The 18,231-nt window shown below is 44.6% G+C and overlaps 1 protein-coding gene across 2 annotated transcripts in view; it reads left to right on the top strand.

The window, feature by feature from the left end:
- Positions 1-5,767, top strand: part of NHEJ1 (nonhomologous end-joining factor 1) — an 83,070-nt gene extending 77,303 nt beyond the window's left edge. Inside the window, exons 6-8 of one of the 2 annotated variants that reach the window (XM_012642559.1) lie at positions 3,970-4,087; positions 4,650-4,768; positions 5,254-5,767. In XM_012642559.1, the coding sequence (XP_012498013.1) occupies positions 3,970-4,087; positions 4,650-4,768; positions 5,254-5,328 (312 nt within the window). In that variant the 3' untranslated portion in view covers positions 5,329-5,767. The remainder of the gene's footprint in view (positions 1-3,969; positions 4,088-4,649; positions 4,769-5,253) is intronic. The other variant, XM_012642560.1, reaches the window with a different exon arrangement.
- Positions 5,768-18,231: the final 12,464 nt, after the last annotated feature.

Genomic DNA, 18,231 nt, shown 5'->3' with positions numbered 1-18,231 from the left:
GCCACCGCGCCCGGCCTTTTTTTTTTTGAGACGAGGTCTCGCTATGTTGCCCAAGTTGGTGTCCAACTCCTAGTCTTAAGCAATCCTCCTGCCTTGGCCTCCCAAATTGCTGGGATTACAGGCATGAGCCACTGAACAGGTCTAAAAGTTTCTTTTCTGAAACAGTCTCAGAGGAAAGGAGGGGTGAGAATGGGGAGGCCAGGCAAACCACTTAATTCTAGTTGCAAGTGGCAGTTGGGATCTCTCCAGCAAATCCTGAGGGAGTCTTAGAATTTCTGGACCACTGGGAATGAGTTTCAGACTTGACTAAGAGAGTTATGGGAAGTTTAGGCCCTAGGAACCAAAATGGGCTTAAGTAGGGACATGAAGGGAAAATAAAATGCCCTATAGGGTTTCTGTAACTTTGGTTTTCCTAAAGTTTCTGATATGGCTGTATAGCAGGATCCAAAGTCTTAGTGAATTGGAGATGGGAGAGTAAAATAGGTCTTGTGGCTTTGTACTAGAAGTAAGTAGTCAAGAAGTACTCAAAGAGTTTAAGTCAATGTAACAGAGAGCCTAAAGAGGGAAACCGAGAGGAAGCTTCTGATTCATCATCATTGTATCAATATTAGTTTGGAGATAGGGAAGCTTTGGCAAACAGTTATATAGTAGAGAAAGCCACTTTATGAAACAAAAGGAAATTCGCAGGGGTGCAACCTTAATTCAGAAAACGAAGTCTTTTGCAGCCAGTCTAGTGAATGTGAACTTAGCTGTCTAGTCTCATTTCCCATAAGATATATCCACACATCCTGTCTTTTCACACCTTTGTGCTTCACAAACTTCCAGCACTCTTGGAATCTAACCTTGCAGGGCTTACCTTGATGTCACCACCTCTGAAGCTTTTTGCAGGACTCTTAGTCAAAATTTATCCCTTTCTTCTTCTCTGGGTTCCTGTTACCCTTTGTTTATCACTCTGTTTTAGCAAGTCACAGAAAACAGAACAAAAACAAGACAACATGATATCTACCTATTTCCCGCATGCAAATATGAACTCTGAGGTAGGGACGCTTGACTTGTTTATCTTTGCATTAACTCAGGCCTATTATGAGGAGGGAAAGATTGATGCACCTGTTTGCCCCGCCCCCAGTCCTGCAGTGCTTGGCGTACAGTAGAATCTCGGTAACCTTTTTGCTGACTAGAATTGATTCTGGCTTAATCAGATGAACACGTTATATGAATAGGCTGACCTGACTCTTCTTTCCCGCCCCACTCTGGGCAGTGACCCGCTTTGTGACTGGTACACTGTGCTCCTGGCTCAATCGTACTTATAGCAGGGGGTACTATTTGCTTTGCTTAGTCCTGACTCCAGCATTCTCCCTTTGATCTCTGCCGCCTGCCCCAGCCAGCCCCTGCCATTGTCCTGCCCAAGGAGCTAATGTTTCTGCTTCCCAAGCTCAGGCCGCTCTACCTGTCTTCCCTAGCATATTCTGAGATGCCCAAAGAATCCATGATGATAAGAAACAGCTAGAATGGGATTAAGGGTATAGTCTCTCAGCCCTTAAAGTACCAGTCCAGACCACCTGCCTCTTTTTTTCTTGTCACCTTAGGGAATTTGTTCCTTAGCTGGATGGCAGAGGATTCGGGATGTGAGGGATTGTAGGCTGTGATCCTGGTAGAGGCTGGACTGCCCTTTTGACTAAAATTCTGTTGTTCAGAGAAGTAAATAGAGTTGTTATTATATGTATAAGCCCTGAAGTCAGACTGCCTGGATTCTAACCCTGCTCCACCACTTCCTAGTTTTGACTAAGTACCTTAGCCAGATGGGGTCAGCTAGTGCGTACTACGTTCATTCATTCCCAAGTAGTTATTAAGCCCCTATCATGGACTAGGGGATGTTCTAGAGGCCAGGGAAATAGTAGTAAATAAGACAAAAACAGGTTAATACATTTAAAGTTCTTAGGGCAGTGCCTAGCACACAATGAGTACTCAGCAAATAATAGCAATATTCTGTTCCTAGTACTTTTCTGAGAACAGATACCCTGGTGGAATATCTTTGCCAGCAACTGCAGGACCAGATCTCTCTGAGAAGGGGAAGGATAGAGAAAGCGCCATTAGATCCAGGGCAGCACTGGCTTTAATGGACACTCACTTCTGGTGCTTCACTTTGAGGTTAAATACACAAGCTGGGTAAAGATGGCCCTGGGAAATTTATGCGTCTGTTTAGTTCCATAGACAGAGAAATGCCCCTAGATTGCCTCATTCTGCTTAACCCACTTGAAAAGACAGCACACTGCCTACCAAGCTGTGTGTGAGTGACCCTAAGCGAGGCTACATTTCTTGGGCAATGTGAAGGGAGATCCTAGAGACTCAAGATACGGGGAAGGAGAACAGCTGTCTGCCTCTCCACTAGCAGGGCTCTCTGGCTACAGATGAGAAGACCTTCTTTTGGAGGCCGTGGCTTGGGGGGTAGAGAGCTGAGCCTGGGAAGGAGAGTGAGGCAGGGTGGAGGTGGTGTGGCCTGAAGGTTGCCTTCCCCGTTTCGGTATGTTCCTTAGAGAGCCCTAGGGAAGAGGGCTCTGCACTCCTGAGCAATAACTGCCAGAGGCAAGTTTGGACTCAAGGCTCCTGGTTCGTTGTCTGTAGTTTCCAGTGACAGTCGAAGCCTGGTACAGTCATTATGGGGGTAGAGTTGAAGTAGAAAGGTATGTGACGTTTGATCAACAAGCTTTTCAGCCACCTCCACACTCAAGGAAAGATAACCGCATAATCCTGACTGTGATTCAGCACCTGCTTCCCTGCCCCTCATACTTTCTCTTTCATTCTTCTCCCACAGAGGGTTTTCAGAAATGAATGCCCTTGTAGCACAGAAAATGTGCCCTTGATACGAGATACGGGCCAATCCAGGGTTCGGGTGGGTTCCCACGTGAGCTGCCGACATGGCTGCTCTTGGGGACCGGCTAACTGGGCTGGGAACCATGATGATTTGCATGCATAGGGACAAGTGACGTTGTTCTGGGCCCTTTCCAAGATTCTAAAGTGCAGCCAGGTTTGGGATCGCAGGACACCACACTCTTTCATCTCATTTTTATTGTACTTTGTTCGGTCTTCAGCTATTACTTCAACTCAGTTCAGCCAAGTATATGAAACTACAACTAGACAAAGCATTTTGCTGTGGATATAAAACCACAGTTCATTCCATGGTGAAGGAAACAGATAAATATAATGTACTTGTAGCAGTGTTTCTTAGTCCTTTTTTCATTATCACTTCTCTAAGGAACCTTTTAAGACTTTTTTCCCCCCAATCACTCCCTCTAAGGAAATTTTAATGCCACAGATATGCCAAAAATCTGTGTACCGTGTGTATATCTGTGCTTTATATTTTAAAATAGTATGTTTTTTCACCCCTCAAGAACCAGTTTTCACCCCTTTGGGGGAAATATCACCCCCTCTGAGAGTGTGGGTTCTAGTAAAGCACAGTGGGATTGCAGTGGGGAATGTAAAATGGCAGGTGGGCCTCAAAAGCTCTGTCGACTTTATTTCTCCCAGCTCCTCTGACTGAGCCAGATAACTCCATCATTTTTTCTTGTGTCTCTCTCCCCTGTCCTAGATTTTATCCCTTTTCTCTCTCTAGTGTGGAAGTTTAGGAATCTGTACAAAATAGTCATCTGTACAACTCAGGGACAATGTAGGGAAGATGATTTCCTAAAACTGCCCTCTGAGAAGTCATCCCTTTGGAAGAAAGAGCCTAGAGACCTATGGGGTATTCATGGGAAACATAGATACATGTTTGGAGTTGCCCTTCGGAGGAGAAGACCTCCCAAGAAGCCTTTATATTGGTCCCAACAGGCTTGGATATGGACGTCCTCTATTGGATATAACTGCTTTATATAAATTTGTCTGGGGGTGATGCCATTTCTGCCAGTGGGATCAGATCTCTTTTCTCTGGCTATGTACAGTGTAACCAGTGACAGCATCTTCTTTCCTCTACAGAAACTACCAGAGGCATGCAACATTGGTGATGGAAGACCCTTTGTCCTGAATCTGCAGAGTCTGTACGTGGCAGTCACCAAACAAGAGGTCCAAGTGGGACAGAAGCATCAAGACATTGGTGAGTATCCAGAGGTGCCTGGTCTGCCTGAGGTTAGAGTTAGGGTCTGGCTTCGTGCTGTCCAATATGATTGCTCTAGCCATGTGTGACTATTTAAATTTAAATGAATAAAAATTTAAAAAATTAAAAATTTATTTCCTCATTTGCACTAGCCATATTTCAAGTACTCAGGGTAGCCACATGAGGCTAGTGGCTACCAAGTTGGACAGTGCAGATACAGAACATGTCCATCATTATAGAAAGTTCTATTAGATGGCACTAGTATAGGTGGTTAGAAGGGTTAGTGAGAGAACCGGGAGGAAGATTATTCTCCCTACCTGTAATGTGTCAGGGAATGTGTAGAAAAACAGTTGGCTATTTTGAGTCAAGGAAACTCTTATCCTACCTGCTGAAAGTGGGCTTGGGGAGTCTTCATTGTGTAATAGAAACGGGGCTTTCCGAAAGGTAGCTGGAAATCCAGTACCAAACCCTGGCCTTTATCAGAATTCTTGATAAATGCTAATGTCCTCCTGGTAAGAAGAGGGAATTTATCACTATCTTCTATTGATCATTGTGATTTCAGGAGACCCTCAGACCTCAAGCAGTACCTTCCTGCAGGGAATTGATAGCCAATTTCTGAACCAGCCAGAGCAACCGGTCTCCTCAGCACCAGCCCTCTCAGCGCTGCAGAAAGAGCCCACAGTGAGTCATGAGCAGCTTCCTGGGTGGCGTTCTGAGAGCTGGGGGAGTTGACATCTATAGCCCCTGAGCCAGTGGTTCCTATAATTGCCACTTAGTTGACATTGCCTCAACAACATTGAGGGATATTTGTGACCAGGCATCCAAATTGTGGATGTCTAGATGGAGAGTCATGGTCTGTCACATCTTTCCTTGTTGGCTCCTCTCTGCAGTTCTAGTACTAAATGATGAGCCTTGACTCCCTTTTCACTTTATCCCACTCCCAGTGGTGGTCTGTGAGGTTGTTTGCTGGGGGGAAGGGATATATGCATCTCCTGCTCAGAGTCTCATATCACAATTCCTGACTGACATAGTCTTCAAAACAGCCATGTCAGATACTTCAGGAAGGTCTCATCCTAGCTAGGAGCCATGAGAAGAAGAAAGTTCCTTTCCTAAATTAAGTGGAACTGCTTCAAAACCCCTATTAACTTGGGTTCCTTTTTTTCTAGGGTACTTCAGGCCCTGTGCAGAGACCTCAGCTGTCAAAGCTCAAGAGGAAGAAGCCGAGGGGGCTCTTTAGTTAACCTGGTGTGGTCTCAGCTGCTGAGGATGGCCTTGGAGAATAGCCTCCAAACTTTTCCTTCAAAGAAACTCGCATGACAGAAACATCTCTAAAACAGGGTTATGTAGTCAGAAGTCCACTATAAGGGCAAGAGAACTGAAGTTCATGTTGACAGGCCACCTGAATGAGGACTGTTAACCAACCAAGGGAAGCTTGGCTCCAACCCTTTGGGCCTTGGCCTTCCCTATTCAAGCAGAAGCCAGTCTCTGAGAATCTCATGCCCTCTGCTCTTTTGGTGGAGATTCTCTAGACCCAGGACCCTGCTGTGGAGGACTTTAGGCAGGTCAGCAAAAAGGCATGACATGCTCAGGAAGCCATGGCTATCTTTCTCAAGAGTATCTAGCCAGTCCCAGATGCTCCTCGGAGACCCCCTTCTCTCTTTAGTGTGGAATAAAAAGCACTCGCACTCCCCTGCTTTTGAGATCACTTATTCTGTGAAACTCATAAGCCACCTCACTTCACTGGGCTCCACCTCACTGTTTTCTGTGGATGAGTCTGTGCCCTCAGTCCCATACTTCAGATTCTTCTTCAACTTCTTTGCTAAGGCCTAAGCTAAGCCTCCATTCAGAAACTTTGGTCTCAAGAACTCTCTTCATGGTGGGCACAAGACAGACAAGTGACTGCTGCTCTCCTATGCCAAACTTGGATATGTTTTTCTGTTTGTTTCCAAGGCGTAGACAACAGGTTAAACCACAATGTGGGATGAAATTACAAAGAGCTTCAAGCACTAGGGCTGAGGTAGGTTCCCACTGGAGTGGGAGAAAAAGGAATTTTTACTTTCTTGTTCTCCACTCCACTTCAAATAACATGTAACTAGAAGAACTAGGAAAGATAGGAAAAGATGACAGGAACAGGAAATGGCCACCGGAGTTCCCAGGGACAACAGAATTGGCTTCTAGAACTAATAGTGCCGAGCAGGAAAAAATGCACAGGCTGCGTGAGAGAGGCAGGATCAGAGACAGGAGAGTCAACTCTTTAGCACCCCGGGATTGGCCAAGTCCCTTGACCTTCTCTGCTAGGTTTTCCTCTGTAGGTAAGACCATCTGAAACTTTACCCTGGAGAGACAGGAACAAAAGTAGAACTCGTTCATGGGGAACTATTAGATAGAGGAAGGGGTCAGGAGAATAATACAGAGGGCTTCTCTGGTTTATTTACTTTTGATGGCCAAATGCCTCCGTATTCATATGTCCTCTCTAGCTGGGACTGGTGTTTCTGTCCTGATGTCAAGTCATGGGGAGAGGATGATCAAACAATAATAAAATAATTATTGTAATATGAACAACAATAATAAACAACTAACATTTATCGAGTAGTTAATGTATACCAGCTACTCTAATATATGCCTGACATTGAATCCTCACAACCTCGTATCAGGAAGACACTGCTAACCCACTAGGAAATTGGCTTTCTTGAAGTGATTAAGTGACTTATCAAAGGTAGTGACAGCCAGAATCTGAACCCACACAGCATTAGTATATACATTAATGAAAACATTTCCCAGAAGGATGTCAGGTCTGTCTTTCCAATCTTCCACTGTAACCGTCACTATCCTATGCTCCTGCCTCCTTTTAAGAGGATGTTGTACTCCCCGTGGCTCTGCAAGGCAGGAGCCCTCGAAGACTCCAGGACTTACCCCCTGGCCTTTTCCTGGTGGTAGAGTCTGAAAGCTCCACCCTGGCTCGTTCCCAGTTGCTGCTGATAACTTTTCTTTACCACTAGACCACAGTCCCCCAGCGTGTGCCCTGTGGTCCTGATGGTCATCAAAGTGAATTGGGAACTGTGTAAAAGCCATCTATCAGCTGGCTCGCTTTCTGCTTTCGTTTCTTTTCAGCACAATTTAGATAGCCAGATTTCAGTGTCCACAGGGCGTGAGACCATATGGAAAATGGAAAGGCCTCCTCAGCAAGCTTGGAGAGAATATGGGTTCTTCACCCTGGGTACTCCCCTGTGTTCTCAGAGCACAGTCTCAAGAGCAGGCATTTGTAATCATAGGGGACCCAGGGGCCTGTGAATCCCCTAAAATTGTAGGTAAAACCCTAAAAGCATAACTTTGTTCATGTTCTCAAAAGAACGCATGACTTTTTAAAAAGGTTAAGAGTACACCTAGGAACCTTCCTGCCACTGCCCCCTTTATTCCCAAGGGTCGCTGCCTCCACCAGGGTATTGCTTAAATAGGTCCTTAGAGAAACATTGCTGCCAGAGGCCCTGACTCAGGCATTTTTGCCCTGAAGCCCTTACCCCCCAAAGCTAGGGGTGGTGGTTGAGAATCATTCATCCCAAGGCAACTCCAGGGAAATCCCTGCTTTGACAAATTGGCCTAGCCAGGCTGTATTCCAGCCCTGCCCCCTGGCTTGGGCCCCTCCCTGAGGCCCCCAGCCTGGCCCAACCCCCACTCCACATGCACATAAAAGGGTCGAATTCTCGTGGCTGCTCCATAAATTTTATTCCGTAAATATTAGTTTTCCCTGTGTTTAATAAAGCAGTGGCCCACCTCCCCGCCTACCCGCCCGCTCCCCGGGGCCGGGGCTGGGGCCAGGGGCTGGCTGGTGGGAGAAGGGACTCTTTCAATTGCTTTGGAGTATTTTTAGAAAAAAAAATAATATAAGGTGGTTTACACGAGCAAGCCAGCAAACCAGGAGCAGGACTTGGGACCTCTAGGAAGTTCTTGCAGGAATTTGACCTAAAAAGTAGAGAAATAGCGCCACCTAGGTTGCAAGGCCTACTTGGCCTTGCTGGCTGGTCCCCCCACAGTCGGCTAAGACAGGCACACTTTGCTGGGAGAGAAAGCCTCATCCCTTTGCACTCTACCTGAGTAGCACCTCCTTTTCTCATGCCTCACTGGGGGCTTTGCCAGTGACCCTTAAAAGCAGAGCCCAAGCCGGGTCCTAGAAAATCCCACCAGGGTCATTCTCTTCTGTCACCAGGCAGCCAGTCTCCCAGATCAAGGAGTGTTTCCAAAGGATAGAAAGTTATTGAGAAGGGAGGAAGAAACTCTCTAGTCTCCATCTTCCCCCGAGTTCTGAGGAGCTAGCCCTGGAATTCCAGGGGTGTACAGTGGCAAAGGGTGAGACCTGTGCTCCTATGCTCTGGACTGGGAAAGCGTCCCCCCACTCCGACTACGATCCTTCTGTAGGCCTGGGGCAGCGCACCTCCAGTCAGCGCTGGGGGAGGAGAGATGCTCGCATCTCCTGAGTGCTCAGCCCTACTGCTGCTCGTTTTTATCCTGTGGTACGTTTGGACTCCCTTTTCTTTCCTTCCTGTTCACTTAAACCTCCCATTTTCCCACGGCTTTACCTCCTCCTTAGCCCAGGTCTGGTGGGAGATAAGCAGGAGCCCCTGTGTCCTCTCTGCACAGAGATGGCGGGAGGAGTGGGGAATGGAAAAGGCTGTGCCTCTCCTCCTGGTTCTGGGTTTGGTCTCGTTCCTGACATTGTCACCAGCGGCAGTTTCTTCTCTCCACTAACTCCGTTCCTCATTTTCTCCTACTTAGAAAACTAGGAAGCTTTGCTGCAGAGAGTATAGGGGCAACCTGAATCCTCTCGATGACCCTTGTGATAGGGTAAACTCATTTGATCTGTTCTGCTTTCCCCTCACTATTTGTGCTGTTAATGTAGTCTGTGCTGATAGACACATTTCCGTTGTGTTTTTTTGGTTTTCATCCTTTCTTTAGATTATATTGTTTGAGAACAGGATCAGTTTTTAATCCTAAATTGGAAAATATCACTGTGGTGGTATACTATTAAAGGGTACAACTTTGTTAACTGGGTTTTGATATGTTTTTCAGGATATGTTTTTCTAAGCTCTGCTCTGAAGTCTTCCTATCTTCTGATTTTCCTGAAGAAGAGACTTCAGGAGGAGTAAGTGACATACTGCAAGGAAGCCCCCACACTCAGAGCTCAAGAACCCAGTTCCTATTCCCTGTTACTAACACCCATAGATGTGTGGGCTGGCAAAATTGTACTGGACTATACTAGGTCCTTAGGCACAGAGGGGAAGGCAGGAAGAGAAGGGAGCCCACACTTTGGAAGGAAGGGGGTTCCCTAGTTGCTGTGACCGCCCCCCCGGAAGCTGCCACAGGATACTCTGGCCCAGGGCTCCTTGTTGCTCTGTTTCTTCCTTGTTCTCTTGGCCAGGGCCTCAGAAGATCCACCATGAGGGGAAACATCTAGTGAGGGGAGGGTGTGAGGTAGCTTGTCTGTGTGTGAGGGGAAGGGACCCCTCTTATTTGAGGAGCTAGAAGTCCATCTTTCCTCTTTTTCATCCCAGAACCTTTGGAGGAATACTTTCCTGTCTTTTGAAACTTTCAGTACAGTGCTCTTTTGTGTAGCCCCTCAGTTCCGGGGTCTCATTTCTCCACCCTGACACATAGGAAGTCATTGGGTAACACCAAAGTACTCTAGCAAAGGCTTAGTGGCCGTTTTGAGTTATTAAGTCCCACCCTCACTCAGTTTCTCTATCTGGAGCCCAACAGATTTTGTTATCCTTCCACCCCCCAGACCCCTTTGGATGAGTGCTAGCCTTCCAGCACCCAACTCTCATGGGTTCTGGAGAATCTGGGCTAGCCTACCAGGGGAACCCGGAAGAGACATTGGAAGAACTCCAGGGTGTGGGGAGCACACAGCCATTGACTCACCTGGGAAGATTGTGCCAGGATTACTCGTCCTGCTGGGCCAAGGGCCAGTAGTTAAGGGAGCGTGCAGTGCCACACTCTTCCTCCCTCCCCCATTTTGGGGCCAGAAACAGTAGTGGGGTGCGAATTGGGAAGTAGGGTTCGGGGGCTGCTGAGAGTCCCTTCTGAAATCTGGGTGTTGTATTTACTTTTTCATATTGGCAGCTGGAAGGGGAAGCCCATCCCAGCTCAGCATTGTTGTCTAACATGGTTAATCAGATCCTATAATCCTGCTGTGGAAATATTGGGCCTCACTCAGAACAATAGAGACCAAGAATATTGTGGTTAAATTTCAACCAACTGCCTCCCTGGCCTGTTTGCCTAACCCCTACCCCCCCCTCCCGGGCCAGAGTCCTCCTAGCTTTATGGACCCCTGATAGGATCGAGGGCCAGTCAGAAATCGGTGACAGGAGAGGGGGGAATGGAGTAGGGGAAGGGTAATCCTCTTGCCTGGCACTCCATCCTGCCTTTCCCTCCCACCTCAGGCCTTGAAGGGTGAGCAGGGGGTGGGGAGAAGGGTTGAAGCCGGTAGGGAAGCCCTGCAGGGTGTGGGTCTTGCTCAGGGGTCAAGAGCAGGACTGCTGGGAATCCTGGGTGCTAAGGAGCTTCCTTACTCAAGACAGAAAAAGCCTAACACCACGTGAGAAGGGGAGACTGCCAGTTTCATTATTATTGCCACCTGGTGCTCCCAAGGCACAATTGGTCCTATGTCACATATGGGAGGAGTGGGAAGGTACTAGTTGGCTGGTAATAAACATTTTCTGTTTCATTAGTAACCTAACAGCAATATCAATAATAATAGTGTGATGATATATGAAGGTGATAGTGATGACCCAACTTGAGTGGTTTTCTGGTGGTTTTCCATTGAGTTGCTTTCTGTAACAGGTATGAATTAAATGTGGCAGGATAATTTACGTAATTAGAATAGCAGGTCAAAGGCAATAGATCATTAAAGAAGGAAAAGCTGTACAGTGGTATTTTGAATTTAAAAAGTGCAGTGTCTGGATTGTGCTAAAGGGAAAATTTAACACAATGATATGTTCAGCAAAAGGCAGAGAAGGCTCCTCTTGCTAGGGCACTCTGCTTGTGAAGTGGCTGACTTTGAGTTTGTATTATAATTGGCTGTCATGCACCCAGGGAGCACTGGGCACAAGGTGCGGCCACACTGCTTTTGGAGGTGTCACCAGTCAATGAGGTGAAGTGCAGTGAGGCCCCAGTACCAGCACTGTGGACTATTGAACGGTCAAAGTGTGTGTGCATTTTTAGGATTTGAAGAATGAAAATAGCAGAACAGTGCCAAATGAAACCATTTACTTAATCTGTTCATATAGGGTGGGGGTGGAGCAACAGCAGAGAACACTTGAGGATGTTTCTCACCTAGGGTGCTGCATGATGATTCAGGGACTAGCATGGCTCCTGTGGGTCACTCATCAAAGCTATTTTGAAGCAGGGACTGCTTGGTGAGAGCTAAGCTTCCCATTAGAAGACATCTGGGAAACAGTTCCTGGGAGTGAGAATCTAAGAGAAGAGGTGTGCGTGCTTCTGGATGGGAATCTCAAAAATAACTTAATGGCAGTCATCAAATGGAATTGAAGCAGGTAGAGAAACTGGTAGCAAAATGATCTAAAGATGATGGGAAACATTTCAACAGTTAAGCACCTTGGATAATTAATGGGAAGAACTCCAAAGGAAGACAGAGCCTCATTGGAAGCTCCAAAGAACGGCCATTTACTGACCAGGAAGGGGGATCTAGGAAGCCACTTGGTTGGTTAAACCTCATGTTGTTCATAGACTTGAATTGCAAATAGGAAAATCCAATTGGAAAACATTCCAGATCACTACAAAGGAATCAAAGGAATGGCACAGGCTTGTAGGAAATGTGTTGGGAATGAGATAGAGAAACCCATATTCAACAAGAAACAGGAAACATTAAACAGACATTAACTCAAGCCATGTATTTACTGAGTGCTTATTCACTAGCATCCCCCGAACAAGGGCATTATGCTTGCTGGATGGCTGCAAAGACATACTCCCTGTTTTCAATAAGCCTACAATCCAAAGTTGATATTTAAAGGATAGAGTTTCCCTCCAGTTTTTCCAGGTGTATGAAGTAGAGCTATGACAATGAGTCTCTCTTTGTTTTTTAAGTTTAAAGAATCCTGTATATAAATACTATTTTGTTACCTACTGTTACTCAACTATGTTGGGTCTGTATTCACATGTCAATACATAGATTTCTTTAAAGGGTAAATTATCTTAACTCTGAGCTGTATAAAAAGTTTGAAAAACACCCTCTTGATCAGAAAGTAGAAAGTCAAGCTCACTCATTCCATCTCCCTGCTGCACACCCCCCATCGGCCCCCAGCTTTATCTTCTTCAGTCACAATGGTCTCCTTGCTATTTCTCTGACATGCCAAGCCTTTGCTCTACCCAATTTCGTCTGCCTAGAATGCTCTTCCCCTAGATATCCACTTGGTTGCAACCTTCACCTCTCTCAAGTCTTTGCCGAGATGGCACCTTCTCACAGTGAGGCCTGTACTAACCATTCTACTTAATGGAGCAACCTGCCTTCTGACCTTGCATCCTCCTCCCCCAACATGCTGGCTGCACCCCCAATTCTTTCACCCTATTTTATGTGTTTTGCTCATAGTCCTTCCTTATTACCTTCTGACATATTGTTATTATTAGAGATGGTCCCCAACGTATGATGCTTTGACTTTTGATTTTTTGACTTTATAGTGATGAGAAAGCGATACTCATTCAGTAGAAACAGTATCTTGAGTACCCATACTGCCATTCTGCTTTTCACTTTCAGTACAGTATTCAGTAAATTAAATGAGATATTTAACACTTTATCATAAAATAGGCTTTGTGGTAGATGATTTTCCCCAACTGTAGGATAATGTAAGTGTTCTGAGCACATTTAAGGAAGGCTAGGCTAAGCTATGATGTTTAATAGGTTAGGTGTGTTAAATGCATTTTCAACTTACGATATTTTCAACTTACAATGTGTTTGTCAGGACATAACCCCATTGTAAGTCAAGGAGCATCTGTATATCTTACTCTTTTATGCTTGTTTTTAATTGTCTATCTCCCTAACTCCTTCCCACTAGATAAAGCTCCATAAGGGCAGGGATTCTTTTGTTTTGTTTTGTTTTTGTTCTCTCACATTCCAAGCACCTAGAACAGTGTCTGGCACTTAGTAGGTTCTCAAAATTTTTTTTTGTTGAGTGAATAAATGAAGAAAGATTATTATACACACACACACCCCTGTTCACGTCAGCAGTATCTTGGGGTGGTTTTAGAAATTTGTGGCTATAAAACAGTAGTCTTGGTTATTTGGGTTAACCTTTTGTAGGGTGGGAGTGAGGGTTAAATACCATTTTGTTAGCTAACCATAATGGAATGAATTTGTCATTTTGCAGAAACTAAGAATACAAATTATTAAAAAGCAAGTGACTACTTTCTTGCTTTCTTTGACTACAGATCCCCAGCATCCCTAGGGTGCCCTCTCTACCAGGAGGGATGAGGAAGAGAGTGTGGGTGGACTAGTAGTTAAGGGGTGGCATGTCAGCAGAGTCACTTGAGTATTAAAAGAGTGGTACCCACCCTTACTGAACAGTCACTGAACTAGCATTTTCCAAGGTTTTCTATTAAGCAACTAATTTCTTCCCAAATAGAGACACTAGGGTAGAAATAAAACTCACTAATTAGTAAACACGTTATAATCTTATGTACAGAAATATATTTATATGTATATTTTTCTATCCACAAATGCTTTTCTGTAAGATGAGAGTTTCCCACAATCTTTAGTCCCTGACTTGAGGGGAAAACACTCATTGTAACTAATTCCGCTGCCTTTTCCTAACTTTTCAAAGTCATCAAAGCAAGGTCTTCAGTGCCTGACTCTCTCTGAAGTACCTTGTAATGAGCTTATTATTTGGGCAAAGGCAACTTGACATCCCCATTTCTAATCAATAGCTAGCTTTCAAAGCATTGTTAATTTTGAGTGGCTCTAATTGGACCTCCAGTTGTGTTCTGGACTGATCAGAGGCTTGAAAAACAGGCATGCTTTCATTTCTGCATATAGGCCAAATTTGGAGTTGCTAAATTCTTCAAAAAATCAACAGTAGAAGTCTGAGTGATCCCAACCAGTTGGGGAAATGGTCAATCAAATAAAGAATGAAGTCTTAAAAGCCAAAGAGGAAGGTAAGAACTCTTGAAAGAGAAAAAACAGTTCCTTAGATTCAGAAGAGAAAATTATTGACTTGAACAGAGGTCAACAACCTAGCGTGCCTGCCCTAGGAGTCACTCACTAAGAGACTGTGTTATTATGGAGTCAAACAGGCTTGGATTCCAACTCCAACTCCCTCACATGCAAGCTCGGAACCTCAGTTTCCTCATTGGTAAAATTAAGATAATGGTGTCAACTGCCTGAGGTCTTGGTGAAGGTTTTGTGCAATGATAGGGTTTCCCCCTTGCCTAGATCATCTAACTTGGCTCTTCATCATTACTAGGGCCACCATCTTGCTTGTACCAGTCCCCTTTCCTGACTATCCTCTTCATTCCTTTTAGTCATTCCCTTCCTTCCTTCAGAACTGATTTCATCCAAGAGGTCTACCCCCAGGCTAATTGTTTCTTAATCCCATGTTCTCCTAGACCAAATTCATCTTATGTGTTGACCTATCTAGTTTATAGTGCATTATTCTGTACTCATTTATGAGTGGCATTTGTGGTTTGTAATTGCCATTTACTTTCATGATTTATCTTTAAGGTTAAATAGTAAATTCCTTGAGGACAACAACTGTATCTTCTACTTTTCTGTTTGCATTTTCTATCCTATGTGCCTATACACTACCGTGTCAAGGTAGATGCTCCCTAATGGAAAGATGTAGGGCCTTCTAATCACCACTGCTATCTTGGGGCACACACACAGGAGCATCTTGCTATATCCTCCCTGGACAGATAATAGGAATGAGAGAACTGCTGCTACACCTAAGCAAACCCAGCAGAGGTTAAAAGTGAATTATGCTAACATTTGTACTTTACAGCTTGTATTTTTTAACCCTCTCTAACAACTCTATGAGGTAGGTGATATTATTTTCATTTTATAGATGAGAAAACTGAAGTTGAGAGAAGTGAAATGACTTGCCCAAAGTCACACAGGTAGAAGGTAGCAAAGACAGAGTTCAGGCACGAGTCTGCCACCTCCAGGTCTAGTAGTGTTCTTTCTACTGAGCCAGGGCTGCTTGCACTGAGTCACCGGAGGACATTTGACTAACTGCATTCCTGAAACTTGTCTGGTTGTGGCTCAGCACCCTTGGATTTAGAGCTGCATTGATCTGGTCAAGTGGCAGGATAAGGAGGAAAAAGAGTAGTTGACTGTAAAAGAATAGATCTAGGCAGTATGTATGTGTCAATATATATATATGCTATATTTTTTATATATTCACATATAGATGAATATATACTTATATACTGTAAGTTTTCTATATTTGTACTATAGTGTTAAATTAAGATATATTAAAAATACTAACATGGTAGTCTACCAAACAGATGTTTAAATTATCAGGTTCTCTGGTATATTTTTCTCTGTTTCCAATATATTTTTCCAACTTTCATTTTTCTAAACAAAACATTAATCATATTATCCAAAGCAATAAATTTGTTCTCTTCAAAATAGAGCTGGCTGAGGGGCAGAAGAGATATAAAGGGGAGAGAAGAAAGTGATTTTTATCAACAGGCCCAAGACTTGGATTCGAAGTGCCCTGATGAGGCTTTGTCACTGCAGCTTGCTCCTAATGATGGGGTCAAGAGATGGCCCAGGCCATTAAAGCCTCCAGAATGGCACACGGCCACTCTCCAGTTTCACTGCTGGCAGAGCCTGGCAATGACCAGATAAAGATCCAGGCTTTGTTTAATAGGTCTACGGGACTGGTCCAATTCAAAAGTCACTCTACATCTACCGAACAGCTAAGAACAAAGGCAGCCAAGAAATGACCAAGGCCCTTAGGCCCAGCTTGGATTCAAAGTCTCCAGGTCACTGCTGTAGAAACCATGGTGCTTCCAATCTCCATCCTCTTCTGCCCCTTCCTCCACTGAAGGAGACTGGACTGATGCCAATCTGAGACTCAGATCTCGAAGCACCATTATGTCCTGAGAAAAAAGTATAGTTTTGGAGTAGAGAAGCTCTGGGTTCAAATTTTAGCTGTGGAACTGGCTGTGGGACCACAGGCACCTTACTTTACTTCTAGAGCTTGGAGTTGTAGATTTGTACAATGAGAATAATAATTGCAGTGCACAGAGGGTTATTGTGGAGATTTTACTTATTGTGTAAAGCATCTGGCACAGAGAAAAGGCTTGATACATGCTAGTCTCCATCTGCCTCTTCCAGTACACACCCAGTACACACTGCTCCAAAGTTATCCTGGCAGAGGAGGGTCTAGTCTTGGTGAAGCCCAATGTCAGCCAACGAGGCAGCCGCGCAGAGGCACACCTGATGCCAAGCCGGAGCGGCACTGCAGCACATGCACTTAAGACCTTTACCACGCCCATCAGACCTTTACCACATTTGTATCCAATAGAAAAAGAGTCACAGTTAAGAGAGGAGAAAAGAGAGGATGATTGGCAAAACTAACAAAATGGTTATAAATTAGTAACCTCTGAGAGAACTTGTCTTTCACTTGGAGAAAAGAAGATGCAAAATGAATTTAACAACTCTTCAAGACCATGTCTATGGGATGATAAGCAGAATAATAGCCTGATTCACTAAGGCCAGAAAATGAGGAAAGGGGTTGAATTTGCATTAGAGAGGGAGGGAGAAAGATTGAACTTAAGGCACAACTTCTCTAGAAGATTATTATTAAACACTGGGATAGGTGACCTTGGAAGCCTATGGGCTTTTCTTTCTTGGAGCTCTGTAACAACAGAGAGCTCTGTTTGTCTGGTCTGGAAGAGGTATTGACCCTGCCCCAGAAACCTGAGGTAGGGGAGACAGCAGGGAAAGGGGATGGAGAATATTGCAGGGGATAGTTCTTGAGCCCTGGGAAGTACTAGTTAAAGCACTTGGAAAGCTTTCAAGAAAAAGAAGCAACATTAATCTATGACTAAGAAACAGAATCTGAATGATAAGGTAAGAAAGAACATGGGGGGTGGGGAGGAAGTTCGGGCAAAGGGGAGAAAAGGAGGCCATCCTTTTGTTTCCAAGACACAGGCACCACTCCACTCCTGGTGGACCCATCCTAAATTTCCTTCTGCGGGCCTCAGTTTCCTTTTCTGTACTATCAAGTGCTCGGATTAAACATTCTCTTTGAGTCCCTTCTAGTCCTGAATTTGTGTTCACAAAACTGATCAGAGAGTGTAAGTAAATCTGTGAAAAGCTCCCTCAGCCCCAAACACAGGTTGTGCTGATGGATGAGTCCCGCACAGAGAGAGGGGCTGATGCATCTGCACCCGTGAAGCCTGCGGCTGGGTCAGCCCCATGGACTTCAATCACTGCTGCTTGGCCATGGCCAAGTTGCTTAAGTGGCTTACCTTCTCTGAACTTCAGTATTTTCATTTGTGAAATATGGGTAGTAATAGCTCGTTTGGCCATTGAGTTTAAATTAGATAATGCAAGTAGAACACTTAGGAAGATAACACCCAATAGCTCCCATGTATCAGGCACGCAAGTACCAATAAAATGGTACCTACTGTATTAACATTATTGTAATAATGAGAATCTTTATGACTTTTATTTTCTCATCGTTTTATTTCTATCCTTATTGACTTCGTAGAATATATTGCAACCAAATCATATAGTCTGGTGTTGCGGTGGTGGTGTCTTCTATTTTTAACATATTTGCCTTTTCTTGTTTTGGCAGAATGGATCCTAAAATCATTCAGCTTTCCTGAATGTCATGTTAAAATACATAACCCATGTTCATTTCTCTGACTACCTCTACATATTCTCCGCCCTTTTAAATTTGTAATGTAGATCTCAGAGAGTAATTGTGCAGCAGTGCGGTGGCTATGAATGTTTGGGCATTCTTCGCAAGCTCCTGTTGTTGACATCTTTGCTGCCTCTCTTTAACATGGCCAGTCGGGGGTCCTCCGTGTTCTCTAGATGTTACCATTTTAGCTGCTCTTCTCTGTGTCTTGGCCTATCCCTTTGCCACTTCATGTTGTTTGTTTTAACAGTGTTTCCAATTCAAACC

Source organism: Propithecus coquereli, unplaced genomic scaffold, assembly GCF_000956105.1.
Source record: "Propithecus coquereli isolate 6110/MARCELLA unplaced genomic scaffold, Pcoq_1.0 Scaffold18, whole genome shotgun sequence".
NCBI lineage: Eukaryota > Metazoa > Chordata > Mammalia > Primates > Indriidae > Propithecus > Propithecus coquereli.
This window is presented reverse-complemented; position numbering and strand designations above follow the sequence as displayed.